This window comes from Haliaeetus leucocephalus, unplaced genomic scaffold, assembly GCF_000737465.1.
Source record: "Haliaeetus leucocephalus isolate CR32 unplaced genomic scaffold, Haliaeetus_leucocephalus-4.0 Scaffold362, whole genome shotgun sequence".
Taxonomy (NCBI): Eukaryota; Metazoa; Chordata; class Aves; order Accipitriformes; family Accipitridae; genus Haliaeetus; species Haliaeetus leucocephalus.
In genome coordinates this window covers 2769858-2793236 of record NW_010972798.1, presented here as the reverse complement: position 1 = coordinate 2793236, position 23379 = coordinate 2769858, and the positions used below count along the sequence as shown (strand labels likewise).

At 38.6% G+C, this 23379-nt stretch overlaps 1 protein-coding gene across 1 annotated transcript in view; it reads right to left on the bottom strand.

Moving 5' to 3' along the window:
- NLGN1 (neuroligin 1) overlaps positions 1–23379 on the bottom strand; it is a 327757-nt gene that overhangs the window by 303769 nt on the left and 609 nt on the right. Inside the window, exons 2-3 of the mRNA XM_010572906.1 lie at positions 11670–12475; positions 11172–11231 (exon numbers count right to left, since the gene is read on the bottom strand). Coding sequence (XP_010571208.1) covers positions 11172–11231; positions 11670–12162 — 553 coding nt within the window. The 5' untranslated portion in view covers positions 12163–12475. The remainder of the gene's footprint in view (positions 1–11171; positions 11232–11669; positions 12476–23379) is intronic.

The window sequence follows — 23379 nt, the reverse complement described above, 5'->3', positions numbered from 1 at the left end:
CTTCTGGGGTTACAGAAGTAAAAGAGGAATTTGACATAACTAATGGGGGCAGAACCAAAAATGAGCTACCGTCTATGGCCTGCTCTCCTTCAAACTGTCTTCTTCACAAGCATAAAGTAAATGTAATTATTATTATCGCTTCTTTGTTCTCTTCCAGGCTAGCACTTCATCAGCCTGAAAATTATGACATTTCCTGAATGTGTTTCAATGGCTTCTTAACCTTTCTAGTTCCTGAGTGCCGGTACAATGTCATGCTACACTTAGAGATTTCAGCAGTGAAGAGGTTAACACGCCCAAATTGCTAATAATAACAACAGTATTCACTGAGCCAGATAATCACTCACACAGAGTTTCAAAGTCACTTAAAATTCAAAAGAAACCACTGTACTTCTTTAAGGAAGTGACAGCATTTAGAAGAATATTCATAATTCAAACAACAGGCCAAAAGCCAGCTTACTGCTGAGTTTATCTATTTTTAATCGAGCGATATTAAGGGCTAACTTTTGCTCTACCTTAGGTCAAACCTGCTTTGTGGCACGTCCTCTAACGCACGCCCAGGTGCTGGACAGAGAGGGGTGACAGCCAGACCGCTCGCACAGTGCAAATACCAAGCGTGGAAGGGATATGGAGCATTTCTGGTGAAGTACTTGTTTCTTCCTCTCTCATCTGACTGCGGCTTGTTTGTTGTGCCCATACTTGCCCAAAGTAGCTTGCAGTTGAGTATGTCAAAGCTCTGGGCAGAAAAACAGCAACTAATATATGTTAGCAAACTCTGGAGAGAAGAATAGTTTCTGCCACTTAAAACTGCAGGGTGGAAGTGTGCGCTGCCTTCTTCTTGGTCTTATTTTGCCTAGAGGGAAAGAGCCTTTTAATCCCATTTCTGTGCTTGGTCTGCACACTGCCTGGCAGCGTACACCTGCTTCACCGTGTGTGTCAGGAGCCTTCTTTGCTGTCAAATCCCCTTCCTGCTTCTTTCAGCTCATCTTCTGTCTCCCAGCTCACCTCCGCAAGCAAACGCCCCTCTCGTGCCTAACCACATTTTGGCAGCCATCTTTCAAAGACGTCGGGGAGAAGAAACAAAATCAAGCCTGTCAAAAACACACGACTCTTTCACAGTTCAAGGGGCAATGTTCTCTTTCGCATGTGAACGACACAGAATATAATGCACGCAGAAGGGGACGCGAGGGATTTCTGCTAACAGGCCCAGATTCAGGACCGGGGAGGGGGGACTTTTGCTGTGACCTCTTCAGCAATCATCCCTGTCTCTATAAAACCCAAGCACCCGTTTCCCACGATCTGGTATCATAACGTGCTTTTGGCCAGGTAATACCTTCAATACTTGAACTGCAACTGCAACACTGCAAGAATTGCCAGTTAATCAAGGGTTTCATGGCACTTTCAGGAAAAGACAATCGATACATCTTTTGTTTCTTCCTTTACGTGAGACTTCATCTATGGAGACTTCATATAAAAGAGACTGCAGGTGCTTCGGCACTTAAGTAGAGCAATTATTTTTTTGTTTCAAAAGTTACTGTTTCCAGCAAAAGTAATCCATTTGTCATTAACAAATGGCTCAGTTAATGACTGAAAAGTGTAGAAAACAAACTTAATTCTCTTTCCTGTTCCACATAGCACAGCTGTTAATTGATGCATATGGAGAGCTACTTCATCTGAGTTTAGCATCATAGAGAAACAGGGAAAGGACTAAGATTTTAAAATCCAGGTTTACAGCCTGATGATTTCTTCTGAAATTTCCCAAAATAAACCTGCCTCTACAACAGCCATATACAGCAATATTTCATGGATCCAAATTGCTATATAGCTCATGGGGGATACCATTAACAAAAGCAGTCTTGGAGCAGGTAGCTGTGCAAAATCTTCTGTTTGGCTCACGTAAGTATCTTAGATCTGGCCTTCAGCAACTAAGTTCAAACTTTAAAAAAAGTCCAAATTCTTTTTGGCACTTTGAAATAAATATGAAAACATATGAATCAATATCAATTTTGCAATCAAGACATATTGTACTAGCTTTCCTTTGAGCTTTCAAATCTGTTTATGACCATATATGTATACACACATACACAGATAAATGCATGTTTCATACTCCCTTACCGCTGGGTCCATCTTATTAAAACTATTGCTTTGGGAATGAGGATTCTGAGAGACTAAATTCTCATCGGTTTAGCTAGATCCAGCTGGTCAATGGTATGTTCTGTTTGCCTGTTCACTACGTTAATACCAATATATTAAAGACTGAAAAGCAGAGAGTAGCGTTGGCAGAAACTAAAAAAACACCTGCCAGGGCACTGGAAGGGAGCTTGACAACAACGGCAGTGCTCAGCTTCTGGTTAGAGGGCAGCAAGTCCTTAGAAAAGCACCGCAGCCGCACGAGCAAATTGGTTCTTGTATGGGCTGCCTCAGCAAGGAACCTAGACACGAGATGGTAGAAACAGGGAGCTCTTCTCCAGGCCACGGATGGATGGTCTTTCTTCATCTGGAGGCACGGTAGGACATTATTGCTACCTCCAGGATCTCCTGCTTCTTGCAGCTTTGTTCCCATCCTTTTGTGGGACATCAAAGTTCTGCATTCGAGCAGGCCCTGCAAACCCTCCTTAATCAGGCTTGAGCAAAAACGAGCTGACGTGAATTAAGTGAATTAAACAGGAGGTTTGTTCAGGTCTGCCTGAATGCATCTGAAGTAACTGGGAAGAATGTGCATGAGTCATTCCCCTAACAAAACTGGGAGCAAAGACTGGAGGAGGAGCCCCAGCTGGTAGGTGGGAGGTAAGCAAGAGAGATGGGAGGCCCCTCCAGCTGGTTTGTACATAGCTCCAGTCTGCCCAGAGCCTCAGCCCCACAGCGGGCTGCTGTCTTTAGAAGCAAAACCGAGGCGGATGTCACGGTAAGGGTGGCTGCATGGTTGCCAGTCATGCCATAGGTACGCTGTTATATACCCATCAGTTAAGAACAGGCTATATTAGATGCAAAAAAACCAGAATGATAAAATGAGCCTAAAAATTTTATATGCCTTACTGCCATTTTCAATGACTTTTAAAATTAACTGAAGGCAGAGAAGAGAGATCATCTGTACACTACAGAATGTTGACATGAAAGAGGACGAGAAATCTGTGATCCTGAGGTTTTGGTAGATTCTGGCATATATTATCCTTGCCTGTCATTCCCCACCCACTCTGGAGGGGAGAAAGGGAGACGCTCCACAGGGTTCCTCTGTATCCACGCTGCTTAGTTCAACTCCTTTTCTTGGAGCATCACATGGATCTGTGCTACAAGAGGAATTTTTTTTCTCCTTCCCCAACACCTGGAGTGGCACTATTTGGACATTCCAATGTATAAGCAGATCACTGAAACTCAGCACGTAATGAAAATGTCCTTATATTTAGTGGAGCTTTTTCATCATCTTGAACCAACTGTTGGATAGGTTTTTTCCCCTCTGGATAGAAGAAGGATGTCTAAGTACAGACTGTGCTTGCATGTAGATCCTATTTGCCCTGAGCTGAGCCTTCTAGAAAGATTCAGCAAGCTGTGCAATCTTCTTCTTACACAATGCACCTTTCCATTAAAAATCTGCAGACAGTTTTTAGGTGTAAGAATATAGAGAACAGAAAGTAAAGACAGAAAGGCAATAGAGACAAATCCTTTTCCATGAGCTCTGTGAAATCTTTTCTCAAAATAACTTTGGAGGGGTTTTACTGCCAGTTCATAATGTGGATGAATCACTTCTGATATTTCTGATAAAACAATATTCAAAACTTCAAAATCACTTCCAATTCATTTATGCCACTATTTAATTAGGGCTTCTGCAACATGTTACAAGGACGTCATTATCCCCTATAATTGTATAATAATTACAATTTTTAATGAAATAATTGCAAGTACACTAGATGTGTAGATATAATTATGATAATTACATAAATACCTGATTTTCAGCTAATAATTAAAGAAGGCCTTTACAAAAAGGGTGAAATTTAACAAATGGAAGCTTTCCAGAAAACAAATACAAATAATAAATGGCTGTCTCTCTCCTATAGATTTTGCCTTACTAGCTTATCTCTCTCTATATATGCTATATATGTGATTTTCCACACATTATAAAATAGTATAAGGATAAAAAACATGATTTAAACAAATATCAAATCATATCGAGCAACCTCAGTACTTTGGTTCTGCAGGGCCTGATCCAACTGACATTAATGTAGCTCAGACCTAATAATCCTACGATAGCTCAGCATCTCACAAGACACTGAGTTGTAAATTACCATTGAGAGAAGGAAGATGTGAATAGCGCCCACAAGAGCATGCAAACTGTATTCTGATTCCTCTGCAACAGAAAGGGACAGATCCTGGACCACCATAAAATACTTGGGAAAAGGCCCACGTGCGGAGTCGTCCCTGACAGCTGCTGCGGGACCGCGAGCCTTCCTTCAGGGCACAGCAGTCCAGCACAGCTGCTGTTAAAGCTTACCAGTCATACTGGCTATGATCTTCTCCCAAAATGTGTCATCTTGGTCGAATCTACTGGCAATACCCCTGCTAACGCAGAAACCCCGTGGAAGATTTATTCTCCCTCCGTCTCCCTTGGTGGACAGATCTTTACAAGGCAATGGTATTTCAATGAAGGAACTTCTGCCAGATCTTTATCAGCTGAAGAACCAGAAATTCTTCAGCCAGGTAATTTTCCTTCTCTTCAAACACGTTCCTAAGACTAAACTTACTATGCATTTACTGTACTATTAGTATGAACAGGAAAGGAAAAAGCCACCCTCAATAAAAAGCACATAGAAAACTCTACCAGGGCAGATGCTGATTACTGCTCTGCTAGCATAAGGGGATATTAGAAGAATTCCCACAGCAGAGGAATTAGCAATCTGATTTATTGTTGCTGCTGAAGTGTTTCAAAACACTTTGGCAAAACCCTGGAAGGGAAAAATCAGCTGCAGCACCCCGACTGTGCCATTTCCGTGTGTCTTGCATTTTCTGCATTCACTTAGAGCAGCCCTGAGGTGACTTCGATTCTGGCCAGAGACCACTCTGGTCCCAGCAATGTTTTAGAATGTAAGTGCAAACATGGCTTAAAGTCAGCCTTGTCCCACTTCCCTTAGCCTCGTATTGTTCAGTGCTGCTTCTTTTTAGGATAAATCTTCATTATTACAAGCATGAGAAAGTAAAATAACAGATATTAATATTAAAACAGAAGGAAATGGTTTGATATCCCAAAAACAAATCTCATTTATGTTAAGCTAATTAAAGCAGTTGGGTTCTGAATGCACAGTATAATTAATAATCCTATACATATCAAAATAGAGAAGACATGTAAATTTGACAACATAAAGTAAGTAAAAATGAAGAGGGCTAAAGAATTATAAGTGAGAAGAACTTGAAAAAAACCCCAATGAAATTATACTGGAGCAATATTCAAGTTATAAGCAGATTATTAACATTATAATTGAGATGATCCTTAAGAACGGTTTGACACATGTAAGCATCATGTTTCAAGCTTCAAAAAATATGCAAAGAACACTAAAAATATTTGTATCCATGTGTATTATAAGGAAACAAAGAAATTAAGAGCATGAACACAGAGAAGAGAAAGGAATAGTAATACAATACAGGGAAATAAATGACAAAAAAAGCAAGCAGAAAATAATAGTTACCCAAAAGTCATACTAGTTACTCAAATACTCCTCCTGAAAATGTACAAATATACTTATGTAACTTTTTTTTTTTTTTAAATATTTGTCCATTCTGGCTTTAAATGATAAATTAGAAACTAGCAGATTGAAAGGAAAACCATCTCACAGTTGTTTACTGAGTACAACTAGTTCAACCCGAGAAAGGCCAGGGGAAGAAGCACAAAGCAGTTTTATCCGACTTAGTATTATCAGGGTAACAGTACTATTTTAGAGCCTGCGTGTGGGAGGATGTAGAAAATGAAAAGCAAGCAGTAAAATAATGGACAAGGAATGGAATTAGATCAGAATTTAAGACCTGTTAGAGCTATAAGCAGTGTCAAGGTATATGAACAAAGCAATGACAGCACAACGACTGTGTGGTCAGCAAGAGCTCAGAGCCTGAACAACCAGACATTTACAGAGGACCTGACCAGTGTTGATGGCATTTAAGATGACTGGAGTCTTAAAATGCAGTCTGCGAAGTTTTCTATTGCCAAGCATTGGCTCACCCAGAAAGAGAACTGTAGAAAGTACATCAGAGTTTAAGCATTTTATTTTATTTCAAATATGACATAAACCTACTGCACGTCTTTGAAAAATGCAGCTAACTGACACTAACAGCTTTAGATTGTGAAAGGATGAAAAGGTCCGTACAAGACAATGTTTGCTTCATTATCTTCTTCCGTGTATTACTAGTATAATAGGAAATGCTGCAGTGGTATCTGAGGAATGGAAGACAAGAATACAGTGCTTCAAAAAGGAACAGAAAAATAGAACAATCTTGGTGTCTCAATACATAGCACTGGAGTTCAGGATTATGGGCTACATTTGTGCCTGCTGATAGTGCAGGGATGAAATCCGGCCTCACGAGGCCAGAATGAGGATGAGGGCTCTTCAGCCAGGAGCCAGAAAAGGTGAATGGGGGCAAAACTTCAAATGTGTGCAGGCAACTACTGACACAAATATACTACAGGCAAATAATTCATTATGAATTTTCAAACTGGCCTAATGAAGATATACACCCTTTGTAACGGTTGATGTACACCAAAATATGCCCTAAGGTAGCTCTGTGGGCTTTGACGCACCTCTCACTCACCATAAGCCCTGGTAATGGTCTGCAAATGCATGTTCTTAGCCTACTGGCAATGCAACATATTTTGACATAGCTCAGTCTGCAGTGATGGAGGTTCACACCTTACATTTCATACTTTTCACTTATATGGCCATGGAGATAGAATATTTCAATCATTTTTTGACAACATACCATCTACAAGTCCGCTACTTTGATATTATTTTCTACTTTACATATTTAGAAAAAAAGAATCTGATACTCGATTGACAAACTGATATTTGATCAGTGGAAATACACATTTTAGCAGGTCTCAGCTTGTCCTTTTCTGGTTGATTTCAGAGCTGAAACAGGTATACAGAAAGAATTTCATTTAATGAAGTCCATAGGAACTGCACATGTTGCATTAATTCCTCCTTTCCAAAATGTGATAAATAAAACAGTTCTAGGAAAGCTAAATGGAGTCTTGGAGCAAACTCCCAAGAGAAACACAAGGTAACAGGCTAAACTGTACTCTTTCCATTTCTGCTTAGATCTGTAAAAAATATTTCATACTGCTAAGCTTAAAAGCCTTAAAGTTATCAGTGCCATTTACGAATCACAACTGTTGTAACAGATTCTCTATTGAAAACATTGAATGATCAAAACAGGATGAGATTACAGCACTGTGATTTGTGTTTCATTTCCAAGAATGTATTTGGATGTATGTATATACGTTCCTATGTGACCACAGTACCACAGCCATAACCCAGGAAGCATGGTGTTGGGAGCCTTGCTCTGAAAATCAAGTAGCCCATTAGGAGGCATAAATATTAATAGAGCTGTCTAATCCTACACTCTCAAATGAGGTAGTTCAGATCATGATTCTTTGCATTTAAAATTTATTCACTGCACCGACTAGAATAAGAAACAGAATCCACATGTGAAGAAGGCACTGAAACTGGGCGGTCTCTTAGCCACTGATAATTCCTAAACCTAAAAGTAAAGATCAAGTGATTTCTTTCCTTATTCTACTCCCAATTCTCCTACAAATACTAATCGTATCCTCTGCAAAAACTACACCTTCACATTTCCACATTCAGCTATCTTCAGGCAATATGAAGGCCTTAGTACAGGTTCATAAGAAAGAGCATACTACCATCCCAAGTGCAGAACACACAAAACCTGGTCGTATTTCAGTGGTCGTATTAGTGATCACGTTAAATTTTTCTTTATGTAGTTGTCATTAAAGTAGGAAATTCATGGTGCAAACTGTTGCAATGCAAAGAAATTAATAGACAGTATTAAAAAAGCAGAGGCATGCAGCTAAAGCAGGACGTACAGTCCTCCTAAGAGATGGTAAGTCACCCTGCCGTTCTGGATCACAAGTAAAATATTTGTGCTTTGACTATAATGTAAAATAGAGATCTGAAATACCAAACAGAGTGCAAAATCACTCAGGTATCCCCTAGAAATGATGCAAAAGTTTGTCAGGAAATTCAGGAAATACCCTGCAATCGACAATATAATTAATATCAGTCAGTAAAATGGTGTTACCTACAATATAACCTAGGTTCTATTAAAATTTAGAATTACGGAGTCTAGCCTCTAAAAAAAACCCACAAAATTAATTAGATGCCTTTGCACAGATTTCCTAAAACCAGCGCTAGCAAACAGAGAGGTTTCTGCTTGTATGCATGCCCATCACAGCATTAGTAACCTCTGACCTTCACGTACCTGAAGCAAAAGGCACAAAACCAGATGATGTTTCTTTATCTAGTGAATCAGCAAATTGAAGATGAAGTATACTGAAATACAGGCATCTATCTTTAGCAAAAAGCATGCTATATTGTCTCATTCCTTTTCACCCAACTCCGGCCTCCCATTTTGTAGTGTCTGCAGTGTGCATATCCAAATCCCACCAACAGGTGGTAACGGTTATAATGCTCGTTACGATCTCTGCCATGACTCATGGGTAGAATTTCTTTCATTTCTCATCAGATTACTCCCTGTTCTTCAAAATCTTGAATCTTCTCATGTCTCTCAGCTGACAATTAAGTATAGATACTAATTTATTTACCTAATTCAATCTAGTTCATGTAATAAGAAAGAATCAAACAATATATACGATAGCATACGGTTGTTGGCTCAGTCACTTCGAATTTAGATATCCTTTATTAATTAAAAAGACAGTGTAAAAGCCTGCCTCTTATTTTTGTATTTTCTCCTTCCAGTAATTTTCATCACTAAATGTACTGAAATGACTGCAACCTAAAAATCCAGCAAAAGAGAGAATATTGGGCCTTTGTTCTTTCTCATACAAAACCAATGCTGTTTCCAAGCTGCTGTGATTTTATCGCAACTTTGTTCTACAACACGATTCCTTTTAGTACTAGGTATGGGGGGCAACCTAAGCCAAGGACAATCTTCAGTCATATACAGCCAAGTAGAGCATGAGTTACTCTGATAACAGAGATTACTACAGCTATGCCAACTGCCCAGGCTGAAGGTATTCAGGAGCTCTCTGCACTTGTCAACGGGAAAAGGTAAGCTTCTCTGGTTTTTTTTGTGCTGTGTGTGCAACTAATTTAACTGGAAAGGTATGTGCTGAATTTTAAGTCACTCTCTCTTTATTCTTCTTCAGGCTCACAGGACAATAAACATGACTTTCTCATCTGCGGGGCTTTCCCTCCCTTTATTTTTGCTATTTTTCTGATTTTTATTTTTTTTTAATATTCTCTCATAGGAAAAGATGCTTTCTGAGAACAATGATGGAGATCTGCATCTTCATGACTTTGTGAGTCAGTGTCTGGGTGATAGGAAGTGAAAGTTGCTCAGCTAATTACACACGCTTGATGAACTGCGTAATAACTGCTGCAGCACTGCACATTAATTGAATGCATATAAATGACAGCAGTTATTCTAACTTGAATGATGTGTGAAGAAGTGACGTTGCTCACAGTAGCCTGCTTATCTTTGCTTCAAACTTTGGGAATCCAGCTTAAACAACTGTACTTTTACAGCACTGAGCAAAAATTCCCTAATAGAGAAAACATTACCTCAAAAGTTGCCTTAGAGCCCGACACTTTAAAAACAAATTTTCAGCCTTAAGTCACTGAAAGTGGATTTAGACATCTAAAAAAGCAGACGTTGAGCAACTACAATTAACAATTAATAATTAACAACTAGCTACACCTAGCAGTCAGCACAAGCTGTAAGAGCAAAAACCTTGGAAAATAAGGCCAGCTTCATTTAGATGCCTAGTCATCGCCTTAAAAACCTAATACAGAGTTTACAGAGTTGAACTCTGCCCAACTCTAAACAATTTCCTGCCGTGACACTTTCCTAAAATGTATTTGTTCTGGAATAACAGGGACCCATAGCAACTGATATAAAAAGTATGGATTACAGCTAACAGGCAACCGTGTATGTCCACACTACTCTTTGTTTACCCTAAAAAGTATTCTAGATTCAAACGTAGTCCAGCTATTAAATAACACTTCATTTTAAAGAAAACAGTAAAGAAAAATCATTTGACGTAAAACAAATGTGTAAAGTAGTACAAAATTAGTACTTTAAACTAGTACCAAATACCTGCTTTAAATCAGTACCAAAATATACCTTCTCTATCGCATATCAATTGCATTGGGAACTTGCAAATGTTCACAAAGAAATCTGCAAATTCTCCCGTACTATCTAACACGAGAAGGGTAGAAGCCAAGTTTCCAAAGCTTCCAAAAGCAGCCTAGTTTCCAAAGTGCCATGTCACAATATTTTAACATTTCTCTACACCCCTATTAAGAGATTTTCGGCTTTACAGAGAGAGCTGTAATCACATAATAAAGGAAATCACCGCTCACTTTTAGAAGCGTGTAAACGGGAAAAAAAGTGTTTCACATCTACGTTTCAGGAAAGTTAACACCGTTCCAAGAAAATAGGGTGTATCACGTAGAAAGACAATGCAGATTTTCAGCTCTGCTTTGCTACAATACTTTGTAGTCATTATGCTATACGACTGAATATAGAGCTGTGGAGCCGTACCAGCGACTTCAACGGCAATAGTACCAGGCCCCAGGCATATGAGCTACCTCCTGTGCATGCATATACAACATACTGTATCTACGTACGAGTGACAGACACTCCTCTACACCACGAGGCCAAGACAGAGAAGCTGCCAATAAGGTCAGCGTGAGCTAGTGCAAGAGAGATGATCAGGTGCAACTGAGTTCAGGCTCTACAAATGTTATCTTCTCATCTGTTTTACACGGTCCTCTCTTTAAATACCTTTCTGGCTTCGTTAGGGCAAGACAGTCCCTAACGGTTCACTTCACAGCATCATCAAATCAGCCTCTTTGAGCTGTATTAGTCGTTCTTCCTTTGCAAGGTTTCGATCTTTCCCCCATTTTTTTTTTTTTTGTCCACTTTATACATACCTCCTTTTCTACAAATTTTCTTGCCGGGTTTTCTGGCACATTCCTTGGATATTCTTTTGACTGAAAAATGAATAGAAGACTAGAAAATAACATGGAGCTCCATCACAGACAGTAGGAGCATGCAACACCACTATCTAACTTAAATATGACCTGCTTTATTAGGTGCGGAAGATTCTCAACTTGTTGTGCCTGCACATGCAATGGATAAGATGTTGATGCATCTTCCCAGAAGTCAGTGGGTGGCAATGAGAATTAGGTACCAACTTTGACCTAAAAATACACGTGCTGTGGAAGAAAAAAAATGAGCGTAGACAGAAAGAAAACCAAAACCAAAAACAAGGACAGATGCATACACAGAAAAGCAGCATGCATACATGTAATAGGCTGGCATGCAAACAAAGGAAGCCATGCGTGCTACCAGTACACGTGAATTAATATTGTTAGAACGTAGAACAGGAAAATAAAAAGATCTCCCTGTTTCGCCTGCTATTAACTCACCATCCTCGGTTGGGACATAGATATTTAAATAGAGGCAGTCTTCATTCTGATCTTGTACATAGGTGGAAACTACATCCAAGTTATTAGTAAACCACACGGGAAGCATGACTTCAGGCAACCTGCCTTCTATAATGTTCTGGGGGCACACTGGAGCAAACTGAGTGGTATTTTTGATATCTGCCCAGGGAGACGGAGGCTCAGGAGGTTGAAAGCGGCGCTCCCCTGTTGGAGGGGCAGCATACGGAACCCCAAGAAACTGAATAACGGGCCCCAAAATTTCATTATTAAGTTCCTTCTTAATCCCTCTTATCTTGCCAAAGTTGGTGGTCACCACTGGGTTGGTATCATCCAATTTTTGGGAGGACACAGCTGCAGCGTGAAGCAAAAATCCAAGTATACAAAAAGCAAAAGTGGCATTCAATCCCATGTGTAACAGGCGGACTACCATTGCTCTCCATACACAGTTCAGCCACATGGATCTTGGAAAGGCCATGGTCCCACATTAGTTGTGTAACTACAGTGAAGCAATCTGATTTGTATCCACTGGTGTAAAAACAGGGCAGCCGAAGGAAACAGATCAAGTTTCCTAAATAGGTGCCTGTCAGAAAAATCTCAAAAGGCTTTTCATGCGGTAAGTATCTTCCATTGATTTCACACTTATTGAAGCTGCATCTTCACTCAGCACTATTTATCAGACTACATCCTATTGACAATTCTGTTTTCCATAGCAGCAATATGAAGAGAGCAGCCATTTACTGCAGAATCCCCTCTTATAAATCAAATCCAGTTAGCCGCAGGTCTATATCCTGGAGAAAATGAAAATAAATCATTAGTATGAAAGAGCTAATATGAGCAGAGTGATAACTAGATGTTTCACAAGTTATTTACATACATTAATAGTTGCTAGAGTCATGTAAGTAAAACTGCAGTAGTTTATGGGTCCATGAAATGGTGGGTGAAACACTGATTACTGGATTATCTATAATGTCACCTACTGAATTTATAGAGGTTTTTCAGAAGAAACAGGACTCTCAGAAAATACATCTTTAAAATTCACCTTTTTAAGAATAAGCACTTTGCTGCCAGGCTACATTACGTAAGTGTTTATGTTGATATTTTATTTAACTTAATCAGCTCATAATCAATTTTCACCTTGTTTGCACAAGTTGATTTATCAAAACAAAAGTAATTATTTCGTAAAGCAGAAGATAGTGAAATTAAGATAGGCAGGCATACTGAAGACTCAAATGCATTTTATTTCATTAAAAGCAGATTATATTACACAGAAACTTTTTTTGCTCATTTTAAAGTACAGCTTCTGATTAAAACATTGAGGCAAATGGAATATATTTGTAAGGGTAACATGAATGACTGTGCTTATTCACAATAACCTGAATTACCATGCTTTATATGGTTTTCTTACTCCACAAGTTTCTGACTGCTAATGAAAAACACCTACAGAGTGAAAAGTTCACATCGACGAAGGACCGAAATCCACTCTCACTGAAGTGAATGGCAAACTCTGAATTTGCACATAAGTATAAGTGGACCTCAGCGTTTTTTTTCAAAACTGATTGGGAAAAGGATATGAACAGACAGTTCAGGGATGGAGCTGTATATCATGATTTTTACTTCAGGCCAATCCTGCATTCCTTCTAAACTATTGACTTTAGTGAAAACTGAAATGCATGATGAATGCACTCAATCCCTACCATCCTTAATTTATAACATAAACAATAAATGTTCCCATAGGACAGCAGAAATCTGACAGTAGAATGCTGACTGAACAATATCCTAGAAAAATAATCAGTTAGGATCAGAGACGGTATAATGGCAAATTCCAGATCCTATTTTCAACTACTTCAGCTCAGAGGTTGTCACACAAGGCTATGTTCCAGCACTTCAGAAAATAGCTCACTGCGTATCATCATATCTTCCATATTCCTGTTAAACATATTTCCAACACAACTTACAATATCCTATTAAGATGCAGTGTTATACACAACATAGCGGCGTAATCTTACACTCCCTATTAAGCAGTGTGTAATGCACAAGAAATGTGTTTTGCTTTGTATAGGAAACATTTTAAACCACCTGCTTTTGAAACAGCATTGGCAGCTTTAATGAGAATTGTTTTTTTTATCATGTCTATACACATTGTAGAGAGAATTCAAAAGAACGGCTTGTCTAATAGTCAGACTACCCTGCAGTTTGGGTTATTAAAAAGGAGATTGTAAAAGCTATATAGGACAGCAGGAGATTTGGTTCATGTCTAGTGTTCCTTTAGCTCTGAACAATCTATCTCAGGAGGCAATAAGGAGATAGATGAAGCTTTTCCGCAATTTTCTCTCTCCCTTTCTTTCTCTGCTAATTCTAACACCTTCACTGTGAAACTGCATTAACAAACAGGCTTATATCCTTCATTCTCCAGCCTCAAATTCTCAGCATTTGCTGGAAACGCACCAATTTAGCTGCAGAAAATATTTCCCCAAACTTGATGTACGTGTTTGCATTTAGTTTAATAAACTTACACAAAATGGCATGCAGACAATTGCCTCTTGGCAGAATGCTTTGTTGCATTTCAAATTTTGAAGGCCATAGGATATTACTGGATAAATAGTAAAGACAGAGTACGTAGATAGGTGCCAGAGCAGAAGGCACCTAGTACAACTTTGCTCTTCTGAGGTGATGTACAGTAGGTCACGGAAAGATGGAAGCTTATTCCTTAGTGGTATTCAAAAACCGCCACAAATTTAAACCTTTTCCACTAGGTCTTAAAATCCACGTTTGGTTTTCGGTTTGTTGTGGGTTTTTTTCCTGTCAGGAGTGGAAAAATGCACTCTCTCTTCTTTCTCAAACTCAAACTTGTAAATAGCAGGAACTTAATCTCGGTAGCCCTCCTGCTAATTCACATGGTCTGGGGAAGTTCTAAGGGCAAACCAAATTCAACGTAGCTGTGCCAAACCATAGCATCCTCCTTCTTTTCAAGCTGCTGAGTTGGTTCAATGTGGAAAACTACCCAGATGCTACTGATAATTCATTTAGCACTTCCACTTTAAAAGTCTTAGACCTGTTTTCAGATCTAAGACAACTTTTTAAGACACTTTTGATACCTAAAATGGTAAATTCAATGTAAATGTAAATTCAAAGCAAATCCGAGAGCTGGGCTATAGTTTTACACTTGTCCATCAGCTGTTTTGCCATTGCTGTGATCTGAAGTTCTGGTTTGCCTCCCATGGACAAGGTTTTACTCTAAGACAGAGACAGGAGGCTCAAAAGGTAAGAATAGAACTCAGTGCTGTGTTTGGCTATACTTAATTAGTTAACTGTTGGGTAGGAGCTATCTTCAGTGAATAGATTTACGGGCTATACAGGACAGTAAACTGTAAAGCACTTGCCGAATTGGAACCAACAGATTTTCATTGTGTTTCTAACTTGAATTTTGGATTTGCTTTTTTTTTCCAGCACAAGCTTTCTTTTTAAATGGCTAACAGTTTACTTTTGAGACTGAGAGGTCAAACATTCAAGCCTGTCATTGGCTGCCCTGAAGCTGTAACATTAAAAATACAAACTCATGCAAATAAAGAGATTACTCAAATCCTTTGAGACTCTTATGCCAAAATTTTATTTCCAGCACTAGGTGGAAAGGCAAGCAGGGAAGCCAGCCTGGCGCATATTTTTTACTTGTTGAGAGTCAATGTTGGACCAAATTTTCCTTAGTCCTCCAGCAGGTGATCTACATAGGACCTTCCCTTGGTATCTGGACTTGACTAAACAGGAATCAGTGGAAAGAAAAGAGAAGCAATAAACAGGAGCAGGAATGGTCAGGGAGATGGGCAGGAGAATAAACTAAAGAGTAATAATGATCAATTTGGGGCAAGCTTCAGCATCAAAATATTGTGGATCTGAGGAGGAGGAGAAACATTTTCAGATTTTATTACTGTCTAGATGTGAGGATCACAATTGTTCCCTGTGGTAACACAAATGAATTCTCCTGTAAAAGGTATTTGATAAAGTCTTTCATGGTCTTTGGAACAGTCTATACTATGTAGAGATTTTTTCTATCATCTATTATTTTATTATCTTCCTTTCTGAATTTAAATTACTTTATAGCTCAGATTCTGAAATACTTTAGAAAGGCATTTAGTATGCCGAGGAGCGAACAACCCAAGATGACTTCAGTGCATCTTTGCATTTCCAATGACATAGGGCATCCCACAACAGGTCACATCTGCTGCAAAGTGCAGCAGCTAAACTCCTCTTTGTTGCTCGTGCACAGAGCTTCAAATCTTAAGGGATGTCTTGAACTGCACCACCTGTCAATAGCTCCAACGGATTAATAAAACCTTTGGTGGCACCCAAGGCTTCCGGCCATATGCCAGTTTCAGCACATGTAAAGGCATTGTTATGGTATCTTTACACCACCAGCTGTTTTCTTTTTAGCTGAAGATGTACTCTGTGATTTGACATTCATGCTTAAAAATTCCCTTCCACCTCAATTTTGCGAGTAAATCCCAATTGCACAAATACTCATAGAAAGCGAATGTAAGAGTTTTGAACACCACACAATGCCAGTTCATTTCAAAACACAAATGCTATTTTGCAGAACCAACTACATTTGCATCCATTTTTACTTACAACAGTCTCTACTTAGAACTAAGAGCCCAAAGATGTTTCATGTCTCTAAAAAGAAATCCGTGTTCTAAAATACGCTACGATGCCAAACAGGAACGTGGCCAGTGGAACAGAAGCCATTAAAGGAAAGACTCTGACCCAGGGTGAACGCTGGGTCGGTGTGACACACCAATTGTAAACACGATCAGACAAATCCTCAAGAGACGCATCGCAGAATTTCCCATCTCTTCTTTCACGTTTCAAGTTAGCAAAGGGAAGCGTTGTGTCAAATACAGCATATTTTCTCTATATAGAGTAGTAAAGATTTTGAAACAGACCCTGCTCTTGGGTATTTCCATAAATACTTGGTGAAGGGATTTACATGTATTTAGTTCAAGAAATTAACTACGTGCATTTTAGAAAAACAGGTGTATGAAGCGATAATGGAGGAAACTGCAACCCTGAATACATACACCTAAGAAGGGTACAGCTCTGGTTGGGTTTGGTTAGCTCCCACATGCCAGCACCCCCTCCACCAGAGAGCAGCTACAGGTCTGGAAGCTCCAGAAAGCAGCTACAAATCCAGCCCTATTGAGATGCACAACCTTGCTGAGATCGCCAACACAGGTACGAATAAGACATTATTCTGATGGGGTCACAGTCCCACCCCACATTAGTACGAGATTACAAGTGTTATGCTACACGTGTCCGCAAACAACTCAGTGGTAAGGACTTCCAGATGCTACAAGCTGTGTAAATAATCACTCCCAGATCAGAGAGACTGATTCCTCAGTGCCATTCTCACATTTACCTCTATTATTACCTGGTCTAGTGAAGGTGTCCCTGCCCGTGGCTGAGGAGTTGGAACTAGACGATCTTTAAGATCCTTTCCAACCCAAACCATTCTAGGATTCTATGATTTAACGTTATGTTTATAACACACAAAACCTTACAACCAAATTAGAAAAAATACAATATTTAAAAGCAGTATTCACGCAGTGCACCACAAATTAGCAAAAATTTGAACTGAACCGAGTAGATGTTATCAGACTCATTTAAATTGTCATGCATTTTTCAGCCTCGCTATATTTTTGTTCTTCCCCATTAGTGGGAATATTCACTAATACTAACTCATTATTAATTAGTATTTTCATGATCAAAAGATCCCTTTAAATAATTTCTGCAACTTAGTTTGCCAAAATAGGAAGACTTCTGATCATAATTTTCTATTAAGCTGTTTTTGAATTAGACAAATTAAACCTATAAGAAGAAGGGGGTCACTTAAGTCTTATTATCTTCCATTTACTCGTATCAATAAATCATTTTCTTAAAATGGTTCTACTTCTTAGCTGAAGTAATTGTTTATATTACCAGAAGTTGGCTACAATTTTTTAATGTGGACTATAGCTGTCTGACATTTTGCACAGTAAGTAGGTAACAAAATGGTGATTTTACCCATAACAGAAAGAATGGGTAACTCTGTCACTTATGTGTAAAGTTTTAGACAGCTAAGTAATACAGATTTAAATTAAAAATGGCAGATGCACTGGCTTGGAATATAATGGGCACTGAAGTGAACCTTTATTCCTTTTAGCAGCTTACGGTTAACTCTTAAATGGACCACACATTATACTCACTTTTGAGTACTGTAACTATTCAGCTAAATGAACAAATGGCTATTCTGTTGATGGCAGTAGCGTGCTTCAGGACATGAAGATTTTTTGACCTACTGTAGAAATTCAGCTGAACTCATGTTAATCAGAGGTCACAGTGGAGAATAAAATATCCCAGATGTTTCTCATTTAAGATCTTCAGTATTGAAATCTGCATATTGTGTATCATAATGTCAAGTGGATTAAACTTGCTTTGATTAACACTTTATAAAACATTCACATGCTTCCCATCTGATCACTCTAACAGAGTATACCAGAAACCACCCAGATGCCCCTGAAACTAAGTGTTCTTTTATCATCTCTTGCAGGTGAAAAATTAAGCTATAGAATTAGTAACAAAGTTCATTACCTGATATATATTTGTGGCTAACCCTTGGTTCACTGGGATTAATCATATGAGAAAAGTAAATTGGATTTTCTTTCCTACCTTTAATACAATTATAATATCAACAATAATTCTATCTTTAATGCTAGTAGTTCATCACCTAAGGCAAACTTTCATATCAGATTCATAAGAAAGATACCACTTTTTTATTTTCCTATTTTGGGGGACATTAGGAAATCAAGATTAAAAAAAGCTAAAATACAGTTATTACCATTTCTTGAGAGAGAGCTCTGAAAACAAAGATGCTTGCATGAACTCAGATTTGTCTATGAATTGCTTTTCTACCTGGATACTGTACAATAACGGTTCCAAAGCATACAAAACCCTTGTTGTAGAGTTAGATCAATAACTAGCTCTTCAATAAGATGAATTTAAAAAAAAAAAAAAAAAACCACACACAAAACAAAACACAAACTTCCTTGTGGCAAAAAAAAAAAGAGCAAATGCTTTCTTACTTGATCAGATTCTGGTCTCAATTCCATCAGGGTAATTGGGATCAAATTCCAACTCATCATAAAATCCACAGAGGCATAAATATAATTCGTTAATCACAAACCCGACATCTCTAACTCAACTTTGAAAGTGCTCTTGAATGGTGTTACCATGCTTTCCAGAACTGTAGAGTGCACACTACATCTCGAGTGCAATATTGGCATTATAGGGATCTATCAACTTGAGAGTCCATTTCCTGTGATGCAGCATTCTGTACATCTGTGACTTTACTTGTATTTGTTCCAAAATGAATTTCATGCTTAACTTGTTTTTCTTAATTAAACTTCCTTTAGCAGTTTCTAATGTGTGCATTATTAAAACTCATTAGTCCCATTCATGCCTGCCTGTCATTTTTGGCTTCACATTCATGTATCGAAGAGCTCTGTTGCTTTATATAGGAAGCAAATTAAATAATAAATATGAGAACTTGAACGTTTTATGAGTGTCAGTATGAGAAAGCGGCTGCAAGGCCCATAAGGTTTCACACAAAAAAAGCATCACAGCTAAAGCTAACATGCTGACACATCTCTGATCTATAAAGTCTGCAGTAATGGTAGCAGTAAAGTGTTGTGCCATAGACGGGGAATTTTTCTCTCACATGAAATAGAAATAGGATATAGCACAGACTATATTTACTGTTGTAAAAAAATTTCAAATAAAATTTCCCAAAAGCTTAGAATATAACGCCATTAAATGTCTACAAAGATTTACTCTTTCCATCTGACTTCATGTGCAGCTCCTATTATTCAGCTCCTTGTCCTGTTTTCGTTTTCTACCACTATCTGTGAGAAAGATACTTATTTAAGTTACAGCAACTAGTCTCAGGTCTCCCTGTGGTCATGTCCTGGTCATGCTGACCATGACTCCGGCGACAGAAGTGTTTCCTAAGCCAGCAGTGGGGTCTCGTGGCAACTATTTCAGGGCCCAAGTCTCCACAGAAACAACTCATCTTTGAGAAACCAGTTGAAGAAGCAAAAGCTCCATCCCACAATGCCAGTTTTACACAGGTCTGAGGATGTCAAAATATTCAGTATACCTATGTAGTAAGGTTTCTTCTAAATACGTTGCCCTTTTCTCCTCATGAATATTTCTAATGCTATGTGCCTACATCACACTTTACTGCTTTCAAGTGCTTTTTTGGAAACAGGGTTGGAAAAGCAGAAGTTGAAGAATGATTTTAAGTTCAGGTATTGAACTTAAAAGCTTCAGACAAGATGGAATTAAAGAAAAGTATGAAATACAACAGAAACGTATTCCCCTCATTAAATTCCCAGAACCAGTTCAACAAGTGGGCTAATGGCATCTCTAGGCAGGATGTGATTGAGGAAATTTAGAAAACATATTTTTAAATTGCCACTTAAGTTCTCTGCTTGGTTAAAGGAGTATGAGTCACTTGAAATATAATATTTGTGAAGTGTCCTTGATCACTTTTATGATTTTACAGTCACATGTTGCTAATTTCCAAGCATTACATTCTGCCTTAATATGGTGCAGAAGACCTAACCAAGCATCAATGGAAAGTAACAGACTACCCAAAGGCAGCACTAAAACTGATTATGCAGAAAATTTTATAAGGACAAAACAGAAGAATTCAACAAATGGGGGAAGGGGAACTCCAATTGCTTCTCTTTTAATGGCCTCATCTTTTATTTGCCCACAGCAGTGGAAAAAAACATTTTACACTGATGTATGCAGCCCAGACCTTTACATGGCTTGATTACCATAAGGATATTTACAGTAGACACGGTGCCCTGTGGTTTCACACAGATGGCGTCCCTTTACGTCACCTTCCTGTTTTTAGTGAAAAGTGGCACAGTAGACTGGGTGCGCAGAAAAACTTGACCGTGGTACTAAGTAGCCAACTAGTCACTTTTTACGCCTGGATAATACGCAGCACATCATTAACCAGCAATTAATAATTATGAAAACTAAGCCTGTTGGAACACATGTGGGGTCTTCAGAGGCAGGTAGAAACGTGGAGCTGAGTCACCAAGAAGTCAACACAATTTCCCCTTGTAATTGTGATAATTCAATAGTCATTCTGGGGAATGTAATGTCAACATTTGTCATTAAAACTACAGGATGTGCTTTCAATATGCAATACATGATGAAGTTTCCCCATCAGCTTGGGGTTTTTTTGCATCCCCTAACTCCCTCCCTCCCATACAAACTCTTCTGCAACGACCGGGTAGCAGGGTAGGCATCCCCCTCTGAATGCATACATTCCTTCATAATGGAGAGCTCAGAAACAGGGCTACAGTAATGGAAATATGCTTTTATTCAGGCTTTATTCATCAGCCAGGATCTATTTTTTATCATTACCTGTTATCCTTACCACGGATGGATACCTGGGACTAATCGGAAATTATATTGTTTACTGGATCAGATTGATTACTGCCTATCCTTTATTAAAGGAAATCCACAAAGGTTTCTATTGAATCTCTGACAAAATGTTGTCTTTTCATTATTTGCTTTCAAAGAATGTCTGTCTCTTTTTGCCCTTCTTTTTCTCTATTTAATTTTTAAATAGTTTCTTTTTCATGTGATTAAAAAAACATAATAAATATGACATCAAACAAATAATTCAAAGCTAGCCAAGGATCTGTAATACAGCTCCACGTCTCTATTAGAAAGGAATGTATATTTGCTTTTAATAAAGAAAGGCAAGCCAATCCATTACGAACTGAGACCATATCTAAGCTTCTGCTTTCTTCTCTTTTCCCCAGACTCCATTTGAACAATTAGAGTGGTTTATGCTTGTGTGTATGCCAGTGGATATTAAATATGCAAACTGATAAAAAAATAAAACTACCACCATTGCCATGTTCAAATCCTCCATTCACTTGCAAATCAATTTATCTGCCTACAGCTCTGTCCCAGTCTTTAAATAACCCTCCTCAGCAGACTGCTCCACCTCCAGCCAAATAATCCAGAGCAAACCCACTTTGTTAAGGATGTTTAAGTATCAACAGCTAGGATATTATCTTCTTACCCCACCGTAGAAAAAGAGGTAGGATAACCACAGCAGTATCAGGACGACAGCTCTCCTCCTTGCTTCTACACAACTTACAGCCTTAAACAGCCTGAACACTCTCTGATGGCTTTCGTTGCTACTTCAGCTAATCACAAAACAGAGGTGTTCAGCCAAACCCTGCTTCCCAGCACACTTAGTATGATTATCCTCAGCCTCATTTTTCTTCCCACAGTCTGCATATGATTCACATGAAATATAAACAGCATCTCTTCATATGTATCTAAGGATGCCCTAATCATTCGCTGCAAAACTGCTTTTGCAACATTGCTGCAGTCTGCAGCTGTAGTCTAAGAAAACTAGTGTCATTTATCAAAAGTAACCAAGAAGTAGTCTTCTTTAACCCTGCATCGTGCACCAGAAATTGGGGGGGGCGGGCGGGCGAGAAAGAGGGAAAAAAAACCCCACCCAACCGGTATTTCCAAACATGACTACTTAGCTTCTGGCTCCCAATCTGCAAATCTAATTTCAAAGATGCAAAAGTGGGCTGTGTGTTACAGCTGTTGAGCCCACACAAGTCTCAGTGCAGTCAATGGGAATCAGTATCTTTGAAAATCAGGGCCCAGGCTCTGTTTTTAAACGTTCATTTATATCATACATGGGTCTTTCACTTGTCAGGTACCTGTAATAAAGTACGTGCAATTCCATAGGTATCCTTTGCTTCAATTAAGTCAGCCCAGAAAAAAAGCAGGAGAAAAGGTCCCAAAGCTCACAGTGTTGCTCTTTCACCAGTAACAATAGTCTAGATGCATCAAAAATGCTACTACTGGAAAAAACAAGCAAACCAAAAAAACAACCTAGGTCTTAAGGGAGCATGAAAAAGTTGTTTTAAGCATTGTCACAAATACATGGTTTCAGATATGAATTCTCTCTCTGAATTTACCAGTACAGGCTGGTCCCACTAAGGCTCTGGATAAATGCAAATACTGCCACAGTGGATGGCAGTACTGGAAAAAATATTTCCTAAAACAATTTCTTACACTTCTGCTGGAAAAAAAAAAATCTGCTTCATTTCAAATTCACAGAACATCTAAACGTGCTAAAAACATTCACTTCGATATTTATAACTTCTATAAGATAGATTTCCATTTTATACTAGTGGATTTTTAATGCCACAGTTGTTAGAACTAAAGCAAACTGGCCTTCCAGAAAGCAAAAGCAGTGTCAAACTGAAATGATATTCCTTAAAAAGGTCAGCAAATTTGCAGAAGAAAATAGCTTGTCCAGACTGTGTCACCTGCAGCAGCAAGAAAGCAACACTTTAATCAAGCTCTGTTTTGTTTTATTTAAACCATTATTTTAATGTAATTGCTCTGAAACCATATGCATCCTTAAACCGATTTGAGAGAACATCCTTTCTCCTGATTCCAAGGTAACTTTCTGGCTTTAATTATAAGTCAATTAATATTAAGTAATTTGACTGATTAATTTTAATTAAACCTGTTGAAAATTGATTTTCCTTCGGCAAGTGAAGATGAGGCGGATCCGTCAGGAAAAAGGCTGGGGAGGGGGAGC